This window comes from Schistocerca gregaria, chromosome 1 (assembly GCF_023897955.1).
Source record: "Schistocerca gregaria isolate iqSchGreg1 chromosome 1, iqSchGreg1.2, whole genome shotgun sequence".
In the NCBI taxonomy this organism is placed as follows: Eukaryota; Metazoa; Arthropoda; class Insecta; order Orthoptera; family Acrididae; genus Schistocerca; species Schistocerca gregaria.
In genome coordinates, this window is record NC_064920.1 from 515,674,490 (window position 1) to 515,692,888 (window position 18,399).

The following is an 18,399-nucleotide window of genomic DNA, read 5'->3' on the forward strand; positions in this document are numbered from 1 at the left end:
TGTGCAGCTGGGTTATTGGCAGAGGTGCTCATAGGTCATGGCCCAGCGATCGCCAGACCTCATGCCATCAGACTTTTTCCTTCCAGGTTCTAATTCACACGCCAGGATGTAAACCACGTAGAAACAAACGGGAATTAATGGATCACATTCAGCATGCCACCAATCCCATCAGGGCAAATCTTTGAAAGAGTTCAGCAAAACACCGTTCAATGTTTCAGAGCTTGTGCTGCATCAGAGGGTTGCCATTTCGAGCACCTGCTTTAAGTACACAATGTCCTAGCTACAGAAAAAGCCCTTTTCAGGGCCAACACTATTTGTAAAAGACTTTCTGTGTGCAAACTATCAGCTGTTGACGGGTTTGTTCCTGGTACTTCTTATCACGAAACTGCAATGGATGTGTCGGGATGCCAGCAGGTTTGCACCAAGAGTGGAAGGCTGGTGCACTACCACCGAGCCTGTGGGTCACCTTGTATACATCACAGCCTCCTGCAGGCAAAGCATTCTCGGCCATGCATTGTCCAGAGCATCCGGCAACAGGGCAATCCTGCGGCCAATTGGAGCATGTAGGGCCAAGTTTCTGTACTTTAAAAATAGTGTGTTGTCGACCTACACAACATTAGTAATTTTGGTTCCTACTGGCATCAGCTGTCTAGGGTTAAAATTTCATCACACAAATTTTCTCCACGCTGTATATGAATTTATTAAACAGACGGAGGACAGTGTCCAGGAAGGCAGCTAACTGACCTGAAGTGAAGTGATTAGAGAGAAGGTATTGAGGTTTTGGTGCAATGAAACAGGCTGTCTTAGCTGTAATATTCTAAAGATATTGTCACTGATTCTGTTAACCAGATGAGATGTGTAGGATAGTTAGGAAGACTTCTTCCTACATCACACCAACATAATGAATTTGTCATGTTGACCTAGCATATAATGAATTTGTTATCTTGACCTGATATGAAGTAGACTTTGAAATGGAATTAAGTACAGTCAAATGTTAGATGTGCAGCCAGTGGTTTGAGAATGAATGCACTGTTTCAAAACTTGTCACTATTAAAGATTATGTGCAACTCTGACAGGAAAGTAAATAAATAATAAAAACAGAGTGATAGCTTGAAAGCTAGTATCATATCTTGGCTGTTGCACATGCAACAGCTTAAGCAACTGGCATGTTGTTGGCTTTTTTCATTTTCATTTATTGAAATTGTTGTACCTTTCCTAATTCACAGTCATTTCTCTTAGTATTGATATTTTAACATATAAGTAGCTACACGCACAGCAAACTTTAGTTTTTAAATTAGATACTCAAAAACTACAGTTTACAAAGATGATTAATGTAATTTCTTATTGTTGCATTTCAAAATTTAATTAACTTTTCAATATCAGAACAAGGATGTTTGGTTTCCAGGAAGCGTATTTACTTGACAGTGAAAACCTTGATTATAAATTTTCAAAGGAAAAATCTGAAAAGTTAATCCACATTTTTCTGTGTTTTAATTTTAGGCAATAGAAGACTGTATAAGGCTGATGAGCCCAGATACAGTTAATGTACTAATACTGACAACAGATAGCTCAATTAATTTTGATAAAGAAGAACCATGGTTTAAAGCACGATATCGTTGTGACGGTGAGTGTATCATTGTAGAAAATTTTAGTGTCTCTACAATTCCGTATGGGGAAGTTGTGATATACACTCCTGGAAATGGAAAAAAGAACACATTGACACCGGTGTGTCAGACCCACCATGCTTGCTCCGGACACTGCGAGAGGGCTGTACAAGCAATGATCACACGCACGGCACAGCGGACACACCAGGAACTGCGGTGTTGGCCGTCGAATGGTGCTAGCTGCGCAGCATTTGTGCACCGCCGCCGTCAGTGTCAGCCAGTGTGCCGTGGCATACGGAGCTCCATCGCAGTCTTTAACACTGGTAGCATGCCGCGACAGCGTGGACGTGAACCGTATGTGCAGTAGACGAACTTTGAGCGAGGGCGTATAGTGGGCATGCGCGAGGCCGGGTGGACGTGCCGCCGAATTGCTCAACACGTGGGGCGTGAGGTCTCCACAGTACATCGATGTTGTCGCCAGTGGTCGGCGGAAGGTGCACGTGCCCGTCGACCTGGGACCGGACCGCAGCGACGCACGGATGCACGCCAAGACCGTAGGATCCTACGCAGTGCCGTAGGGGACCGCACCGCCACTTCCCAGCAAATTAGGGACACTGTTGCTCCTGGGGTATCGGCGAGGACCATTCGCAACCGTCTCCATGAAGTTGGGCTACGGTCCCGCACACCGTTAGGCCGTCTCCCGCTCATGCCCCAACATCGTGCAGCCCGCCTCCAGTGGTGTCGCGACAGGCGTGAATGGAGGGACGAATGGAGACGTGTCGTCTTCAGCGATGAGAGTAGCTTCTGCCTTGGTGCCAATGATGGTCGTATGCGTGTTTGGCACCGTGCAGGTGAGCGCCACAATCAGGACTGCATACGACCGAGGCACACAGGGCCAACACCCGGCATCATGGTGTGCGGAACGATCTCCTACACTGGCCGTACACCTCTGGTGATTGTCGAGGGGACACTGAATAGTGCACGGTACATCCAAACCGTCATCGAACCCATCGTTCTACCATTCCTAGACTGGCAAGGGAACTTGCTATTCCAACAGGACAATGCCCGTCCGCATGTATCCCGTGCCACCCAACGTGCTCTAGAAGGTGTAAGTCAACTACCCTGGCCAGCAAGATCTCCGGATGTGTCCCCCATTGAGCATGTTTGGGACTGGATGAAGCGTCGTCTCACGCGGTCTGCACGTCCAGCACGAACGCTGGTCCAACTGAGGCGCCAGGTGGAAATGCCATGGCAAGCCGTTCCACAGGACTACATCCAGCATCTCTACGATCGTCTCCATGGGAGAATAGCAGCCTGCATTGCTGCGAAAGGTGGATATACACTGTACTAGTGCCGACATTGTGCATGCTCTGTTGCCTGTGTCTATGTGCCTGTGGTTCTGTCAGTGTGATCATGTGATGTATCTGACCCCAGGAATGTGTCAATAAAGTTTCCCCTTCCTGGGACAATGAATTCACGGTGTTCTTATTTCAATTTCCAGGAGTGTACAAGAGTTTTATGCTGATTGATGTTATCATATTACTGGAGCTATATGGGCTTATTATTTCTGCAGCGTGTTGCCACAGCTGTTTTTGTTTAACCGTAGAGGAACCAGCTATCACAATTCTGTGGTCTAGTGCATGAACCTGTTAACCCAAAGTATTTTACTTCCGAAATATTTAATAAAGTGAAAACTGATAATATTTTGCTGCTGTTGCTCTGGTGTTTGTTGATGGTACGTTGCTCCTCCATCCAGACTAATTTTTGATGTTGTTCAGATATCAATTGACACAGATTCCACACTGCCTTCAATTAAGCTACACTGATTAGTAGGTGATATTGGTGGAGAATGGTTAGACATGTTCTAAGTATATTACCTTTCTTTGCATTATGCCATTTCTGGATTGTGTAAAAATGCAATTCAGTTTTTTCTTGAATATGCAGTGCCGCATTTTCCTGATAAGTGGTGGATAATCATGATGCTTGGATACTTTTGTATTCTCATAATGTTGTTAACAGTGTCTTTCTTCCTAAATATTAGATGTGTTGTTGTGGTCTTCAGTCCAATCTTCATATTTTCAACTGACATTGACTCAATCTGGGCCATCTGTTTTAATGGAAAGGCTGTTTCTTTTTTCATGTTTCTACTAATTTTTGCCAACCTTCTGGTGTATATACAGCAGGTATTTTTGTTTTCTTTTTCTCTGCAACACAAAAGTCACAGTTACAAGATAAGAATGTATGCCCAGGCATTTTCCATTGTATGAAGTATATCGATACATAAACAACAAAGTACCAAAAGGATACCAAATTCACATTTTGTTTAGGCTTCCACGTGAATCTGACAAAGTGATTGCCATAAGTGTTTGGCTTCTTTTGGTCCTTCTCATTGTTTGAGGTATGTATGTAAATGCGACAGTACTTCCTGTGATCCTCATCCGGCAATATTCTCGGATCACATATGCCCGTGGGATTGTTCTTTAGAGTTGTGGACTCAAAAGATTTTGTGTCCACAATTTCCTGGCATAAAATGTGATACTTGTGAGAATGTGTAGAGTTGTAGGCTTTGCTGTGTATCAAAAGCAGCTTCCTCAAAATCATTTTTCATTTGCATTTGGGCTTTTTCAGCTTTTTGAAGGTGCAGCCTTTCTTTACTCTGAGGATGGTCCTTTCCTCTAGAGACATTTATAGCAAGTCACACAGTTTACAAGTGTCTGAACTGAGTTTGCTGAAATGTAAATTAAATTCTGTTCTGAATATGCATGTGAAGAAGGTTGATATTCTTGGTTCTTGTGAATTACCACTGGTTTCTTGCACAAGAAAAGGCTTAGCTGCAAATACACACAACCACTAGTGGCCTCTGGGGGTGAGACTGAAAACTGATATAACTCCATTATTTAGCAAATGATGACAGATGGCGTTAGCAGTCAGTTGCATTAACTCAGTTTTTTGATGTGGGTCACAAGGTTTATACACTGGCCACAGAATTGTATTCTTATTCAAAGGATGTTAACTTATGATTGATTTTAAATTAATTTTCTTTTTGGTCCTTTAAAAATTTCGAACATTTTGTCCTTTTTTTAAAATTTAAGCAGATCCATTTCGCTTTTGGTACTGAGTAATTTTGTATGAGCTTGGTATTAAAATTTATTCAAATTTTATCAATTGCCATTTTTAAACGTCAAATCATTTTTATGAAAACTTTCTGTCGAAACTTAATTTCTTTGTTGTATTTATGTCAAGCAGCAGAATTGAAACTTAACTATTGATATTTTGTACTAAGATGAATGAATGATTAACTGATTGCTTACTAATTCTGTTTAAGATATTCCAACTGAGTGGATAGAAAACTGGAAGAACCAGGAACCACACACAAGTTTTGACCTACCAGAACCCAACATGTTTCTGCCAACAGACTTTGAGATTGTGGAACATAACGACCCAGTTCCAGGTGCTCCAGTACGCATACGAGCAGATGACTGGACAGAGGTGTGGTACAGACCGGATGACAAGTTCAATAAGCCTCTCACGTACATATATTGCAGTGTTTCTTCACCTATGGCATCAATCTCAGCTTGCAAGTTAGTACTCATCAACAATACGTAATCATTTTTTGTGGCAGAATTATTGAACTGTCTGAACCCTGAACGTGTGTGAACAAAGAATATTTAGTCATTAACTGCTGAAGAAAGGCCCCCTCCAGACTTCTCCATACATTACAGTCTGGGTCAAATGCATCCCTAGTTCTCCTGGACATTTTGTAAAGTAATCCACCTCCCTTTCATTAGATTGTGCCTCGGTCTATTTCTGTCATTTGAAATCCAGCAGATTACTTCCTTGGCTCATTGACAGTCCAGGGGCTTTGCATAATGCACCTCATCGATTTGTTTCAGTTTCATTATAGTCATAATTACATCTTGTCTTATGCTAAAATTCCTTTGATTTTCTTTTATATAAATGAGGCAGAAAAGCACATACTGGCTAAAAACAGTCATTATGCCTAGCCTGGTGAAAATGGGCTTACAGTGGTCCAGTCTTTAGCTAGAGGATCTACATATACATTTATACTCTGCAAGCCGCCCAACGGTGTGTGGCGGAGGGAGCCAATTGTAACCAATCTCGGTTGTTGAGTGTAACCTCCGCCCATAATAATTCACAGGAACTATCCACTACTACTTCACTACAGGATAAACTACTGCTGACAGTGACAAACACGCCACCACCGGTTGCATGCAATCTATCCTTTCTAAACACCATCTGTGCCTTTGTAAAAATTTCGGCAGAATTTATCTCTGGCTTCAGCCAGCTTTCTGTACCTATAACAATTTCAGCTTCAGTGCTTTCTATCAGCGCTTGAAGTTCCGGTACATTACCAATGCAGCTTCGACAGTTTACAATTACAATACCGATTGCTGCTTGGTCCCCGCATGTCCTGACCTTGCCCCGCACCTTTTAAGGCTGTAGCCCTTTCTGTACTTGCCCGAGGCCATCTAACCTAAAAAAGCCGCCCAGTCCACGCCACACAACCCCTGCTACCTGTGTAGCCGCTTGCTGCGTGTAGTGGACTCCTGACCTATCCAGCGGAACCCGAAACCCCACCACCCTATGGCGCAAGTCGAGGAATCTGCAGCCCACACGGTCGCAGAACCGTCGCAGCCTCTGATTCAGACCCTCCACTCGGCTCTGTACCAAAGGTCCGCAGTCAGTCCTGTCGATGATGCTGCAGATGGTGAGCTCTGCTTTCATCCCGCTAGCGAGACTGGCAGTCTTCACCAAATCAGATAGCTGCCGGAAGCCAGAGAGGATTTCCTCCGATCCATAGCCAACACTGCCTGAAGCTGGGAGCGAAGGGATGCCAACTCAGCCTGCATCCGAACACAGCAGTTGCAGTCCCAGGATATGATCCTGATGGCTTTTTTTGGTAATAGCAACATGCATTTATTGTTTACCCTGCTTCCTTATCCATTTTTTTCTCATCTCTCTTAGTTATTCTCATCATCCAACTCTCCATTGATTGCTAAACAGTGCTGAGAACCTGTGTGTTATTTGCTTTAAGACTCTATTCTTGCTGCCATTAAGTCAGAACTGGTAAGGCTCTGTGCTGTAAATGTTTTTTTGACAGATTAGTAATTTAGTTTTGACAACCGTATTTATATACCAAAAACTTTCAAGCCCCTTTGTACTCTTTTGATAATTTGGTTTGCTGTCCAAAGAGTTGTTGTCTTCTACTGCCCTCAATACAGTAAACTCATAAACTGATTATGCAGTTTTCTCTTAAATATGTTTGTTATACAGTGAAACGTAACATTTACATTTTTTTACTTTATTTATTACCAGCCATGGCTGGACAGACTGCATCACAAATACAATGTTTACCAACTAACATTTATACAACACCATATACAAAATTTATATTACAAATAAAAGAAAATATTTATGCAGTGCACAAAAACACATAGAACATAGAGAAAATAAATATAACTAAACAGGAAAGTAGAAGTTCATAGCAGCAAATGAAAATACCATAAAGCAAAATGTTTACAAAACCATGTCGCTCACACACATAAAGTTTCGTTTTGGCAAAATATGTATTTTAAGTAAAACACAAAATTAAATGCACAGTTAACTGAGAACATAAAAAGAAGATTGAATTTAGGCAAAATTATAAATAAAACATAACAATATTTATTATTTTGTCCATTCACTAGAACCACTGTTGATAAACTCTTCCAAGGAATATAGTGGATGTTGTTTCAAGTCCTAAGCAATTTTTTTCTGAAATAATTCAGGTGGTAGGGATTTCACTTCTGGAGGCAGTTGATTGTACATTTTTAGGGCGACTGTTGGAAACCTGTCTTGTGTGCTTGATAGGCGACACCTTGGCACTTCTATGTTCTTCTTACACAGCGAATGTCATGATTATGTATTTCTTGTCTTATGCTAAAATTCCTTTGATTTTCTTTTATATAAATGAGGCAGAAAAACACATACTGGCTAAAAACAGTCATTATGCCTAGCGTGGTGAAAATGGGCTTACAGTGGTCCAGTCTTTTGCTAGAGGATATGATCCTGATGGCTTTTTTATTTGTAATAGCAACACATCTTTGCAGCCTGAGGAGTGTCCCCACAACAACAATCCATAGCTAATGTGGCTGTGGAAGACTGCATGGTAGACTATTGTGAGAAACTGGTCAGTTATCACCCTCTTCAGCTTCCTCAGGAGATATATCACACAAGAAAGTTTGGTGCATACATATGCAGTGTGATCATTCATGGAGAGTTTGCTGTCAATCTTCAAGCCCAGTAATCTGACAGTCTCCATGTTTTCTTGCTATTCAATGTTGGTTAGACTGCATATCAAATGTTGGGTTTTTTCTGCATTGATCGTCATTTTATTTATGATGAACCGTTCTTTTATTTCTTCAAACATTGAATTTGATGCACCAAGAGATTCTGCGGCTGTATGTCCTTTGGCAATAAGGGTAGTGTCATCTGCAAACTGCAACATTTGTCTATTACAGCTTGTATCATTGACATATATGGGGAACAGTAGAGGTCCTAAGACTGCTCCTTGGGACACTCCATGTTCCAGTTTTTGTTCAAGAGAAGTTGCTCTGTGCACTGATACTATCTGCTTTGGTTTTCCAAATAAGATTGGAGTGTTGATAGAACAACACTTCCAACACCATAGCATCTTAACTTGGCTATTAGTGTTGTGTGTGAGATGCAGTCAAAGGCTTTGCTGAGGTCACAGAGTGTCAGTGCCACTCTCTCTCTCTCTCTCTCTCTTTTCAAAACTCTGTCGAATTGTTTTTAATAAGTCCAGTGTGGCTGTCACTGTTGATCTCCCTTTGCGGAATGCGTGCTGTGTGTTTTCCTCAAAGTAATTCAGTATCTGGCAGTGCATCACAGACTCAGTAACTTTGGCTAGTACTGGCACCACTGAGATTGGTCTGAAGCTGGACACCTCGCATGGATCCCCCTTCTTATATATTGGTACTGTGCATGCCAGTTTAAGGAAGTCTGGGAAGACACCAGAAGATAGACATTTGTTTTTACTATGGCTAGTGGCTGAGCTAATTCTGCAATAATTTTCTTTAGCGATGTGCAGGACATGCCATAGATGTCTGCACTTTCTGAGTGTTTGTAGGAGTTCACAATTTTTATCGTGTTTTCAGGCTGTACTTCCTTCCAGTTTTTAATACTGCAACTGTCTGCATTTCTTATGTTTGCAGTCGGATCTAGGTCAGAGTGTGTAATTTCACTCACTGTCTTTTCCACTATTCTGACAAAATATTCATTGAAGTCATCAGGGCTACATGAATTCAATCATTTAGTAATCGCGAAAGCGTTACGGAGATGATAGATAAACTCCAGTGGAAGACTCTGCAAGAGAGACACTCAGTAGCTCGGTACAGCCTTTTGTTGAAGTTTCGAGAACATACCTTCACCGAGGAGTAAAGCAGTGTGTTGCTCCCTCTTACGTATATCTCGTGAAGAGACCATGAGGATAAAATCAGAAAGATTAGGGCCCACTCAGAGACATAACGACAATCATTCTTTCCACGAACAATACGAGATGGGAATGGAAGAGAGAACCGAGAGAGGTACTCAAGGTTCCCTCCACCACACACCGTCAGGTGACTTGCGGAGTATGGATGTAGATGTAGGTGTAGAATTTCATCTCTTTTTGTTGATAGGTGTACATTATGTCAGCACAACTGAAAAAACATGATCATATTTTGTCTTGTTCATTTACTTAGTGTTTTTAATAAAATTTTCTTCAACCTCCTCATGTACTGCCAAAGATATATTTGAGTAATTTTGATTATTTCAGCATATTTTCCCTTGCTCCTCGTGTTTTTTGCTTGAACTCTTGTATTCCCTTAATGACCTACGGTAAATTATGCTGTTTGCCTTATTAATTTTATTAAATAGTTGTCCTCTTTATATTTGCCTGTGTAGTATCTGTTTTAGAAGATACTGAACTTGTTGCTTAGTTTGAGCTGGTATGTGCCCTGAATATTAAATAAATTTTCATAATCTGTATTCCTCATTTCCTGTCTCATGTTTATTTGTTTTTAGGTTTATATCTACTTTTACTTTGGATCTTAATAGCTCCTGATAACTTGAAATTTTGAAGAGATCGAGTACTGTCACATCCTGTACAATTTCTTCATTGTTCAATAAACTATGTTCTGCTTCAGTTTCAATTCCAGCTGGTCATTTACAGATTACTTGGAGATGTATTTAATTTACATTGGAGCAATGAGAAGTTAGAACAATTTATTGAGAAGTAATTGTGCGGTTCTTGAAATTTATGTATTTTATTTACCCTTGTGTCAATGGCATTGCCACAGTGGTAACATTACTTCCTGTCAGATCACGAAACTTAAGCACTGTTGGGCTGGGATAGCACTTGGATAGATGACCATCCAGTCTGCCGAACGCTGTTGGCAAGTGGGGTGCACTTAGCCCTTGTGAGGCAAACTGAGCAGTTACTTGATCAAGAAGTAGTGGCTCAGGTCTCGTAAACTGGCATATGGCTGGGAGAGCAGTTTCCTGACCACATGCCCTCCATATCCACACCCAGTGATGCCTGTGGGGTGAGGGTTACACGGCAGCTGGTTGGTACTGTGGGGCCTTAATGGCCTATTCAGGTGCAGTTTAGTTTAGTTTATCACACCTGTACATCAGGGTGAATAAATTACAGTGATCGGTTACTTCTCTATTTGTATAGCATCAATTTGTGATAGTGGAAGAAAATTGCAAATCATTTCTTACACTTTCCATTATAACTATTAAATTTTCACAAAGATAGAAAAATAATTGCAACCCAATGAGTGTTATTTCTGTAGAACTTTGAAGGAAAAGAGTGAAGTATGGACTGTTGTAGAACAAAAGACATTCATTCATAATAAAGAGGAAAAATTGGACAGTGACTGTCGTACTCTTTTGTACCATTCTGTGCATAGTACGAAGAATGAGGTGTAATGTGTATGGGAACATAACTATTTCGTATTAAAACTATCTCCCTCTGTGGATCACAGTATTGTACTGTAGTGACCATTTATGGGCATATTAATGTGAGTCTGAGTGGTGTATTGCAGCTGTGCTGACAGCTGGTGAGCATGGAATGTCGTCACAATAATAACTCTATGAGGCTGATGAAATGTTATGAGGCAAGCTAGCTTATTGAAATAGCGAACTCAGTAGCACTGCAAAGACTAATGCAGCAAGGGGCAGGGCACAGTTCCACCCGTATAATGACAGTGGTGTTTTAGGATATGTGACTGATAGTGGTGCATATGCATAAGTGCACCACTACCAACGATAAGTACTAGAAATTTTTGTAATGGAATTATTCTTAGTCTTGCAGCTCTACCTGGACGATAGCGCTGTACTGGATGAGGCACATGGATTTGCTTGCCAGTAGATGTCACTGATTCAAGGGTATGGCACACCAACAGCTCTATGCACTAAGTCCCTCCCCGTACTTAGCTCCATGTTGCAGCAGATCTCACCAGGTCATCTCCAGCAGCGTAGCTGATTCTTCTTTAGGAAGTAGCGAGTTGCACCCCATGCTCATTAGACATCGTCCACCATCACCAAATCGGTATCTTAGCGTGATGGGCAACCACTGCCGTGATGCACAGCTGGGCATCCCTCAGGGTCATAACAAATAAGTAATCATCGAGTATATGATGGTGGTGCAGGGGCTGCATGGATGGCTTACATAATGAGGCCACCAGTGCTCAGTTGAGCTACTGTGTCAGCATCATTGAGCATGCAGTCAGACAGCCTAGCAGAATTCACCTGTCAGGTGGGCACTGATCTGGTGTATCAAGCAGCGCATATACGGCAATAAAGGACTTGTTACATTTGCCGCTGCCTTTCTGTGGAGCCTTATAGGCTCCCACATTGCCTCCGCCACCCACTTTGTTCCGTCCTGGCTCATAGTTGCTGCATCGTGCACTGGGCACTATAAAGGGTGAGTCAAAAAGTACTGAACAACATTGAATTGTTACAGAAATTTATTGAGCTAATTTCCAGAATCTGTAGATGTGCCAATTTTTAGCAAACAGACCTTAAGTTTGAGTCATGTAGTGCCTCAGTACCCCATTTCGCCACAAGGAGTGCTAAAATAGTGCACAGTTAAAATGACCACTTTCATTGCTGCAGAGCTTGCTCGCTGAGTGTTTTGGTTTCAGGAAATGAACTTTGCAACAACTGTTTGGGGTAAATTTCACACTGAATACGATAAAGAACCTCCAAGCAGGCCTATAATTAATTCTTGGCACAAGAACTTTGTTGAGATGGGTTGTTCACTCTGACATGTTAAGTCACCAGGTTGCTTCCATATTGGTAATTATGTCGAACAGGTCAGGGAGAGCTTTGCTTGCAGACCACAAACATCAACATTATGTGCGATTTGTGAGACTGGCATTCCACAAAAGACTGTTGTCGATAACTGCATAGACATTTGTGCATCAAACCATACAGATTCACAATGGCACAGCACATTAGTGATTCAGATACAGTTTCTTTTGGGGAATACTGTGCAGAAATGTTGCATCGGATAGAAGACAATGAGACATTCTTGAACACAATAATCTTCAGCAGAGTGTTGATATTTCATGTCAGTGGCATGGTGAACACCCACAACTGCAGAATATGGGTCAGCAAAAATACACATGCAACACTGGAACATGTTCGTGACATGCTCCTAGCTCCTAGCAATTTGAAAGTGTACAGCACTTCCTTCTTCGTGAGGAAAACTGTCATTGTTATTATGAATCTGGATATGCTGGAAAACTTTTTAATTCCACAGATTGGTGAAGATGACTGGGATGGGATGGTTTACTATCAGCAAGACGGTGCACTATCTCATTTCCTCATGGAAGTTCGAGGTTTTCTCGATAATCATTTCCTGGGTTGGTGGATTGGCCATGAAGGGCGCTGGATTTCTGTCTTTGGGGTTTCATTGAAGACCTTGTATGTGTTCCTCCCCTACCAAACTATTTAGCTGAAAAATTGGAACAGCATGACTTCTGGACCATGACCTACGGTGTCAGCAGGTGCACTGAGAGATGAACCATTTGGTTATGTTTTGAAGGGAGTAATAGACATGGAAGCGAGACATGACTCTCATTGTGACTAGAAGGTTACCTTGTTTAGGTAGCAATAGCCAACTGGCTTATCTGAATGTCAGGGTAGTCACTGAGAGCAGTTGTCGGTGTGTATAAGGTGGATGCAATGTAATGTGCTTAGACCTACTGTGCCGTACATGTAGTCAGTCCATCTAACCTCCATAAATGTCTTTCGTATGGTAATTTTGCAGGTTGCCCAGTATGTGGCATACGGATTAATTAGTGAAGTTCTTTTGGAGTTGTAATTTATTTTTGTATTGTAGCGTGTAATGGAGAATTAGTGTTGCAATAGCAAAGTCAGAGAAACGAGGTTTGTTGGAGCCAGAAGTATACGGATATTGTTATAAAAGGTAGTGCAACTGACAGCAGAAAATACACAGGTACATGAACAGTTGACAGCTGGGGATGAAAGGTTGGCATTGCCTCAGGTACCGCAGCATTAGGTGGATCTGCTGCCACAGGATTGATTGCTCCTTTTCTGGGAAATCATCTGGGAGTTTTTCGTCATTCTTAGATGTCATTAATACATTGGCAGAGATGCGTGGTGGGACTGATTGTCAGTTGTTGCAAACACCAAAATTGTGACTATTAGGAGAAGGGAAAAACATAAGTAAGGTTTATGGAGACATTAAATAATTCAACAGGTTTTGAACAGTTGGAGAAAAGGCTTCTGCAAAGAAAAGAAAGTAAAACAGAACGGTATGAGATATTTTCATGAGCAGTTGAGCACTATTATCAGGAGGCATGAGTAAAGTATGAAAGATTTTGCAGACAGGCTAAGGAAATGTAGTGAACACAAGTATGAGTTAGGATAGAGTGAAGCAGCAAATGCAATTTTGTTGCAAAACGCAAAGCAGAGCCACAGGAAAATAAAGGAAATTGGATGTACCAGCAGCAGAATTTTGGTAAGGACACGAAGGCAGACCAAGAGGCGGTAAGCAATCGGTAAATGACCTAAAGATGTTCCTGTTAAAATTAGGTGCAATGAATATGTGTACACAGGTGGATTGCACAGTGATAGGTGTTGAAAGAGGTAAAGAGTGCAGGATTTTGTTGGACTCAGGGGCACAGGTGTTGGTTGCCAGTGTAGACTTAATGGGTCAAAGGCAACACAACCCACCACTCTGTATGTTACATGTAGATTAATATAATGGTTTATATACAAGAAAATTTACTTAACTGGGATAGAGACCATGTTCTGTGGTGCAAGCTCATCCATAATAGTCCTTTTGCAGACAGTATCGGTAATCTTGTTATTAGAAACTTTATTCCGCTGCTGGTGAGATACAAGCCCCCCAATAGTCACCAATCTGGTCACTATGTACTGTAATAACCTGAGTGAGTCAGTGAGCCTTCTGGTCAGCGGCAGCAGCAGCCTAGATACGCGCTACTGAGAGGACGTTGGCAGCCAGTTGCTTGTTAGTGTGTCTCTGGCCTCTCCTTTGATAGGTGCACTTGATCCTGCATCTACTATCTATCTTCATGCTACATCTATGCCGACCGGTGTGCTGGCAACAACTTCTGCCATCACAGAAGCTGTTGCCAGTGTAGAACTGTTACGAGAGGTATGTAGCATGTTGTCCAAACCAGTTAAACCACGGAAAATTGCAGTATGGCTTGATTTGTATGGTTGTGTGCCAGGTGGCACTAGGAAGTCGCTGTAGTTGAATGTGGAGTCTGCTCTACCTGTGGTTATATTATATGCTGTAGAGCCTCTGGAGGAGAACAGTATTCTGGATCCAGCAAGTTGTTTTATTAACCCTTCAAGCCGGTAGTTTCCGGGCGCATGCCTAGCTTACTGGCGGTAGTTTATAAGGCTGCCTGGCCCCAGAATGCAGTGTTTCAGTGAAATTGCTCTAGGATGGGAATTACTTGTTCAAATGTTACCAAAATTTCAGGAATTGGTATTAATACATATTTATTACGATTAAAACATACATTGTCACTTAAAATGAATTTTGAGTGTGGTATATTTTGAAACAATCTTCGAAACAAAGTCCTACACCACAGTCCTTGCACCAGAACAATGTCTCCTTATGTTTCCCTGTCTTCCTGCAGCAGACTGCACATCTCTTTGTAGGCTTACTCTTCTCTGTGGGTGGGATCTTCTGAATAAAATGTCTTGTTGCAAGCCGTTCAGGCACAGGAGTTTTTGAAGGTCGCCCTCATCGAGGTGAAGTTATTCTTTCCCTGAATTTCCAGCAATTGTGCTATTAGCAGAAGCCTGAAATTTAGACGTGTTTCTTCCATTGTTTTTTCGCTAGCATTGTAAACACAAAAGAATTTGTGCACTGCAACATTCATCAGCCTTCTAAACATTTTTATATACCACTTCACACCTTTCTTCCTTTCCATGAGAAAAGGTTGTAGTTTCTGATCCTTCAAATCTACATAAAACTATTGTACGCTTTTATGCACTGAGGCTTTCTTATCTCGTTGCCCCTTTTGGTTGCCATAACAACTGCATCATTATGAAATATAGAAATAAAGGCAACCTGCTTTTTATCCATCCATTTTATTACCATTATGCCATATGAATGATACGCTACGAATTCACCTTTCTTCAGTTTTGCACGTCTCAAGGCTTCAGGTATATTCTTCCTATTCAGTCGAAGTGTGCCAGCTACATTCATACCTCTTTCTTATTCTTATTCTTATTGTTTCCTTCAGGGAGTGGCACAAAAGGATGCTATTATAATAATTGTCCATCCAGAGCGTATGGCCTAAGTTGAAAAGAGGCTCAACAAGCTCCACTAGAATCTGACTGGTTTTCAGGGTATCTGCAGAAAGAAATTTCGTTTCTATTTCTTTGGAACTTCCTGCATAAATAATAAATTGTCATATATAACTTGTGGAAGATTCACAGATCTCATAGGACTTTATGCCAAACTTCGCTGATTTTAGAGGCAGATAGGTTTTTATTGCCAGCCTTCCTTTCCATAACGTTAGAGATTCATCAACAGAAATGTTTTCTCCGATGTTGCACGTATTTATAAACGTATCATTCAAGTGCTGAATGACGGAACCCAACTTGAACAATCTCTTATTGCCTTCAAATGTATTCCGTTCTTCATTGTTTACAAAGTGAAGGAATCTGCAAAGTAGCTCAAACCTGTCTTGTTGCATACTCCAGTAAAAAATCGGCGTGTTCAAAAGCGGATGCTTGCTGAAATACGACTTTATGGATGGTTTCTGAATAATTCCCATCAACATCTGCAGTGTGAAAGACACACAAAGCTCAACTTTGTCAGTATCTACCCAGTTACGTAGCCTAGAATGAGGTTGTAGAACAGTCTGTTTTTGTATATAATCTGCAGCATAATGGTTAGTTTCACACACGATTGTTTCTACGATAGTTTCCCTGAAATACAGCTTGAATGCTTCAGCTGCAGAATTTACCTGTATCACAGGTCCACATTTACCAACGAATGGTGTTTTCAGAGAGACATAAGAGCTGTCAACTTCTTGCCATTTCCAGTCTTCTTTATTCCATGCGCGTTTCACTGGTGCACTTTGTTCGATGTTATCATCACTATCTGCCGTTTCTTCTCCACTTCTTTTGGGTGTTTCTTCCAAACAGTCAAAATCACTTCCATCGTCAACATCTAGATCACTCCCACTGTCATTTATACTGTCTAAACCGTTCGTCATTTCTTTGAGAATTGCGAGAATTTTCTCTGAAGTGAGACCACGCGAAGTGTTTGGCTGCGTCGTTTTGCATTTGAGACTGTCGCTCGGACTGTAAGATACAACACGTTATTTCTCCCGACTGCCTCACTTCATGACAAAGACTTTTAAGCAGAGCAGCACAGATATGTCTGTAGTTAGCTGACGAAGTAGTATCGGCTCTTCTCAGCAGATGGCAGATCAATACAGTTTTACCTACAAGACTGCAACTGGCAAGTACGTGGTCGGGATGCCGCCAGTGCGGACATTCGCAGCACGCGAGTACGTACTCTGGCTTTCGGCTTGAGGGGTTAAGAGAAATGTTGTATGCACACAAGAGAGAGATTGAGGGAGAGGGGTAACCATTAAGGTAGATAACTTTCACACTGAAGAAGTGAAGGAAGGAGACGTTGATAGTGAGTTTAGACATACTGTTTGAGGATGAGAGGTGCACAAGGAGTGTGAACCACAAATAGCTGCAAGTTGCCATTAACACTGCATTATGTAGGAAATTGGAGCAACTAAAGGGAGTGGAGGCAGAGTGGATGGAATAATTGCTGTTCAAATTTGAGGATTTATTTTTTCCTCGGTCTGTTGCCAGCAACACCTGTGACTCTACATGCAACACCAACATGGAACGAGTCACATGTGTGATAGCATGTGCCTTGCTAGGTATTTGCAATCAATTATGGAAAATTTTACTAACCAGCAGTTAGCTGATGTGATAATAGAAGAGAGTAGTAGTTCATGGTATGCAGGAATTGTGCTCATACCAAAAAAGTCTACGTTTAGGGTTCTAGACCATACAGGTTCAGCTGTGATTATTGTCACCTGAATGGCAAGACTGTAACAGATGCACACCCCATCCCCAACGTTACTGAAAAGATAAATAACTTGGGATAATGTGTGTCCTCATCGATCATGGATTTTGAAGAGTGATTGCCATCAATTGGAGGTTGTTTCTGAAGACCCATTGAAGACAGCATTTTCGGTACCATGGGGACACTTTCATTGAAGAGAATATTGATTAGATTGAAAAATGTGCCTGCAACATTTCAGAGATTATTAGACAATGTGTTGAAGGTTTGAAATTGCATCACAGAGTCTAGCTTACATAGACAATATTGTCATATTCTCAAATGTTATGGAACAGCATTGACAATGTGTGAAGGAAGTGTTTTAAGAGATTGAAGGCTGCATGTCGAACTTGAGAAGTACCATTTTGCATTAGAAGAGCTAGGCTGTTTAGGCCATGTAACTGGTAAAGTTGTGAGGATATACCTGAGGCTAGTGTAATTTGTATGAGAGTCCCACTGCCTTAAAGTCAATTAAGGAACTGCAATCTTCTTTGGGAATCTCAGAGTACAACAGGAAATTCGTGAAAGGGTTTGATGACATAGCATGACCATTTGTGCAGTTACAAAGAACAGGTGTGAAATTCATGTGGACAGAGCAGTGCCAGGATGTTTTTGAAGAATTTAGAGAGAGTTTTGCCATCAGCCTGGTTCTAGTGTTCCATACTTTCAGAAGGAGTTTATCCTTTTATGTGACCCATCTAATCGTGCTTTGGGCTGTGTTTTGAGCCATGAGATTAATGGTGAAGAGCATTGTGTAGCCTACGTGTCAAGAGAGCCAAATGCAGCAGAGAAGAACTGTTCAACAACAGAGGAAATGTTTAGTCTTATTAATGGTGTCACATATGTTAGGTATTATCTTTATGGGAAAAATTTTGCATGTGACTGACCATGCTGCTTTGAACTGATTGTTGGGGCTGACAATATGAGCCCAGAGACATAGTGAGTTCAACTGTGAAGTAGTACACAAGCCGGGAAGAAGAATGGGATGCAGATGCATTAAGTAGGAAGGTAGCGTTGGTGAAAGTTCTGGGTCATGATCTTGCTGAGTGGCGTGCCGTGAAGGGCACTGACAGTGACTTAAATAATACTCGACACAATCACAGTTTAGTACACATGATGGAT

At 41.5% G+C, this 18,399-nt stretch overlaps 1 protein-coding gene across 2 annotated transcripts in view; it reads left to right on the top strand.

Annotated features, from left to right (window-relative positions):
* LOC126354548 (nardilysin-like) overlaps positions 1–18,399 on the top strand; it is a 342,605-nt gene that overhangs the window by 144,939 nt on the left and 179,267 nt on the right. For both annotated transcript variants that reach the window (XM_050004292.1, XM_050004300.1), the window contains exons 11-12: positions 1,501–1,624; positions 4,930–5,185. In XM_050004292.1, coding sequence (XP_049860249.1) covers positions 1,501–1,624; positions 4,930–5,185 — 380 coding nt within the window. The remainder of the gene's footprint in view (positions 1–1,500; positions 1,625–4,929; positions 5,186–18,399) is intronic.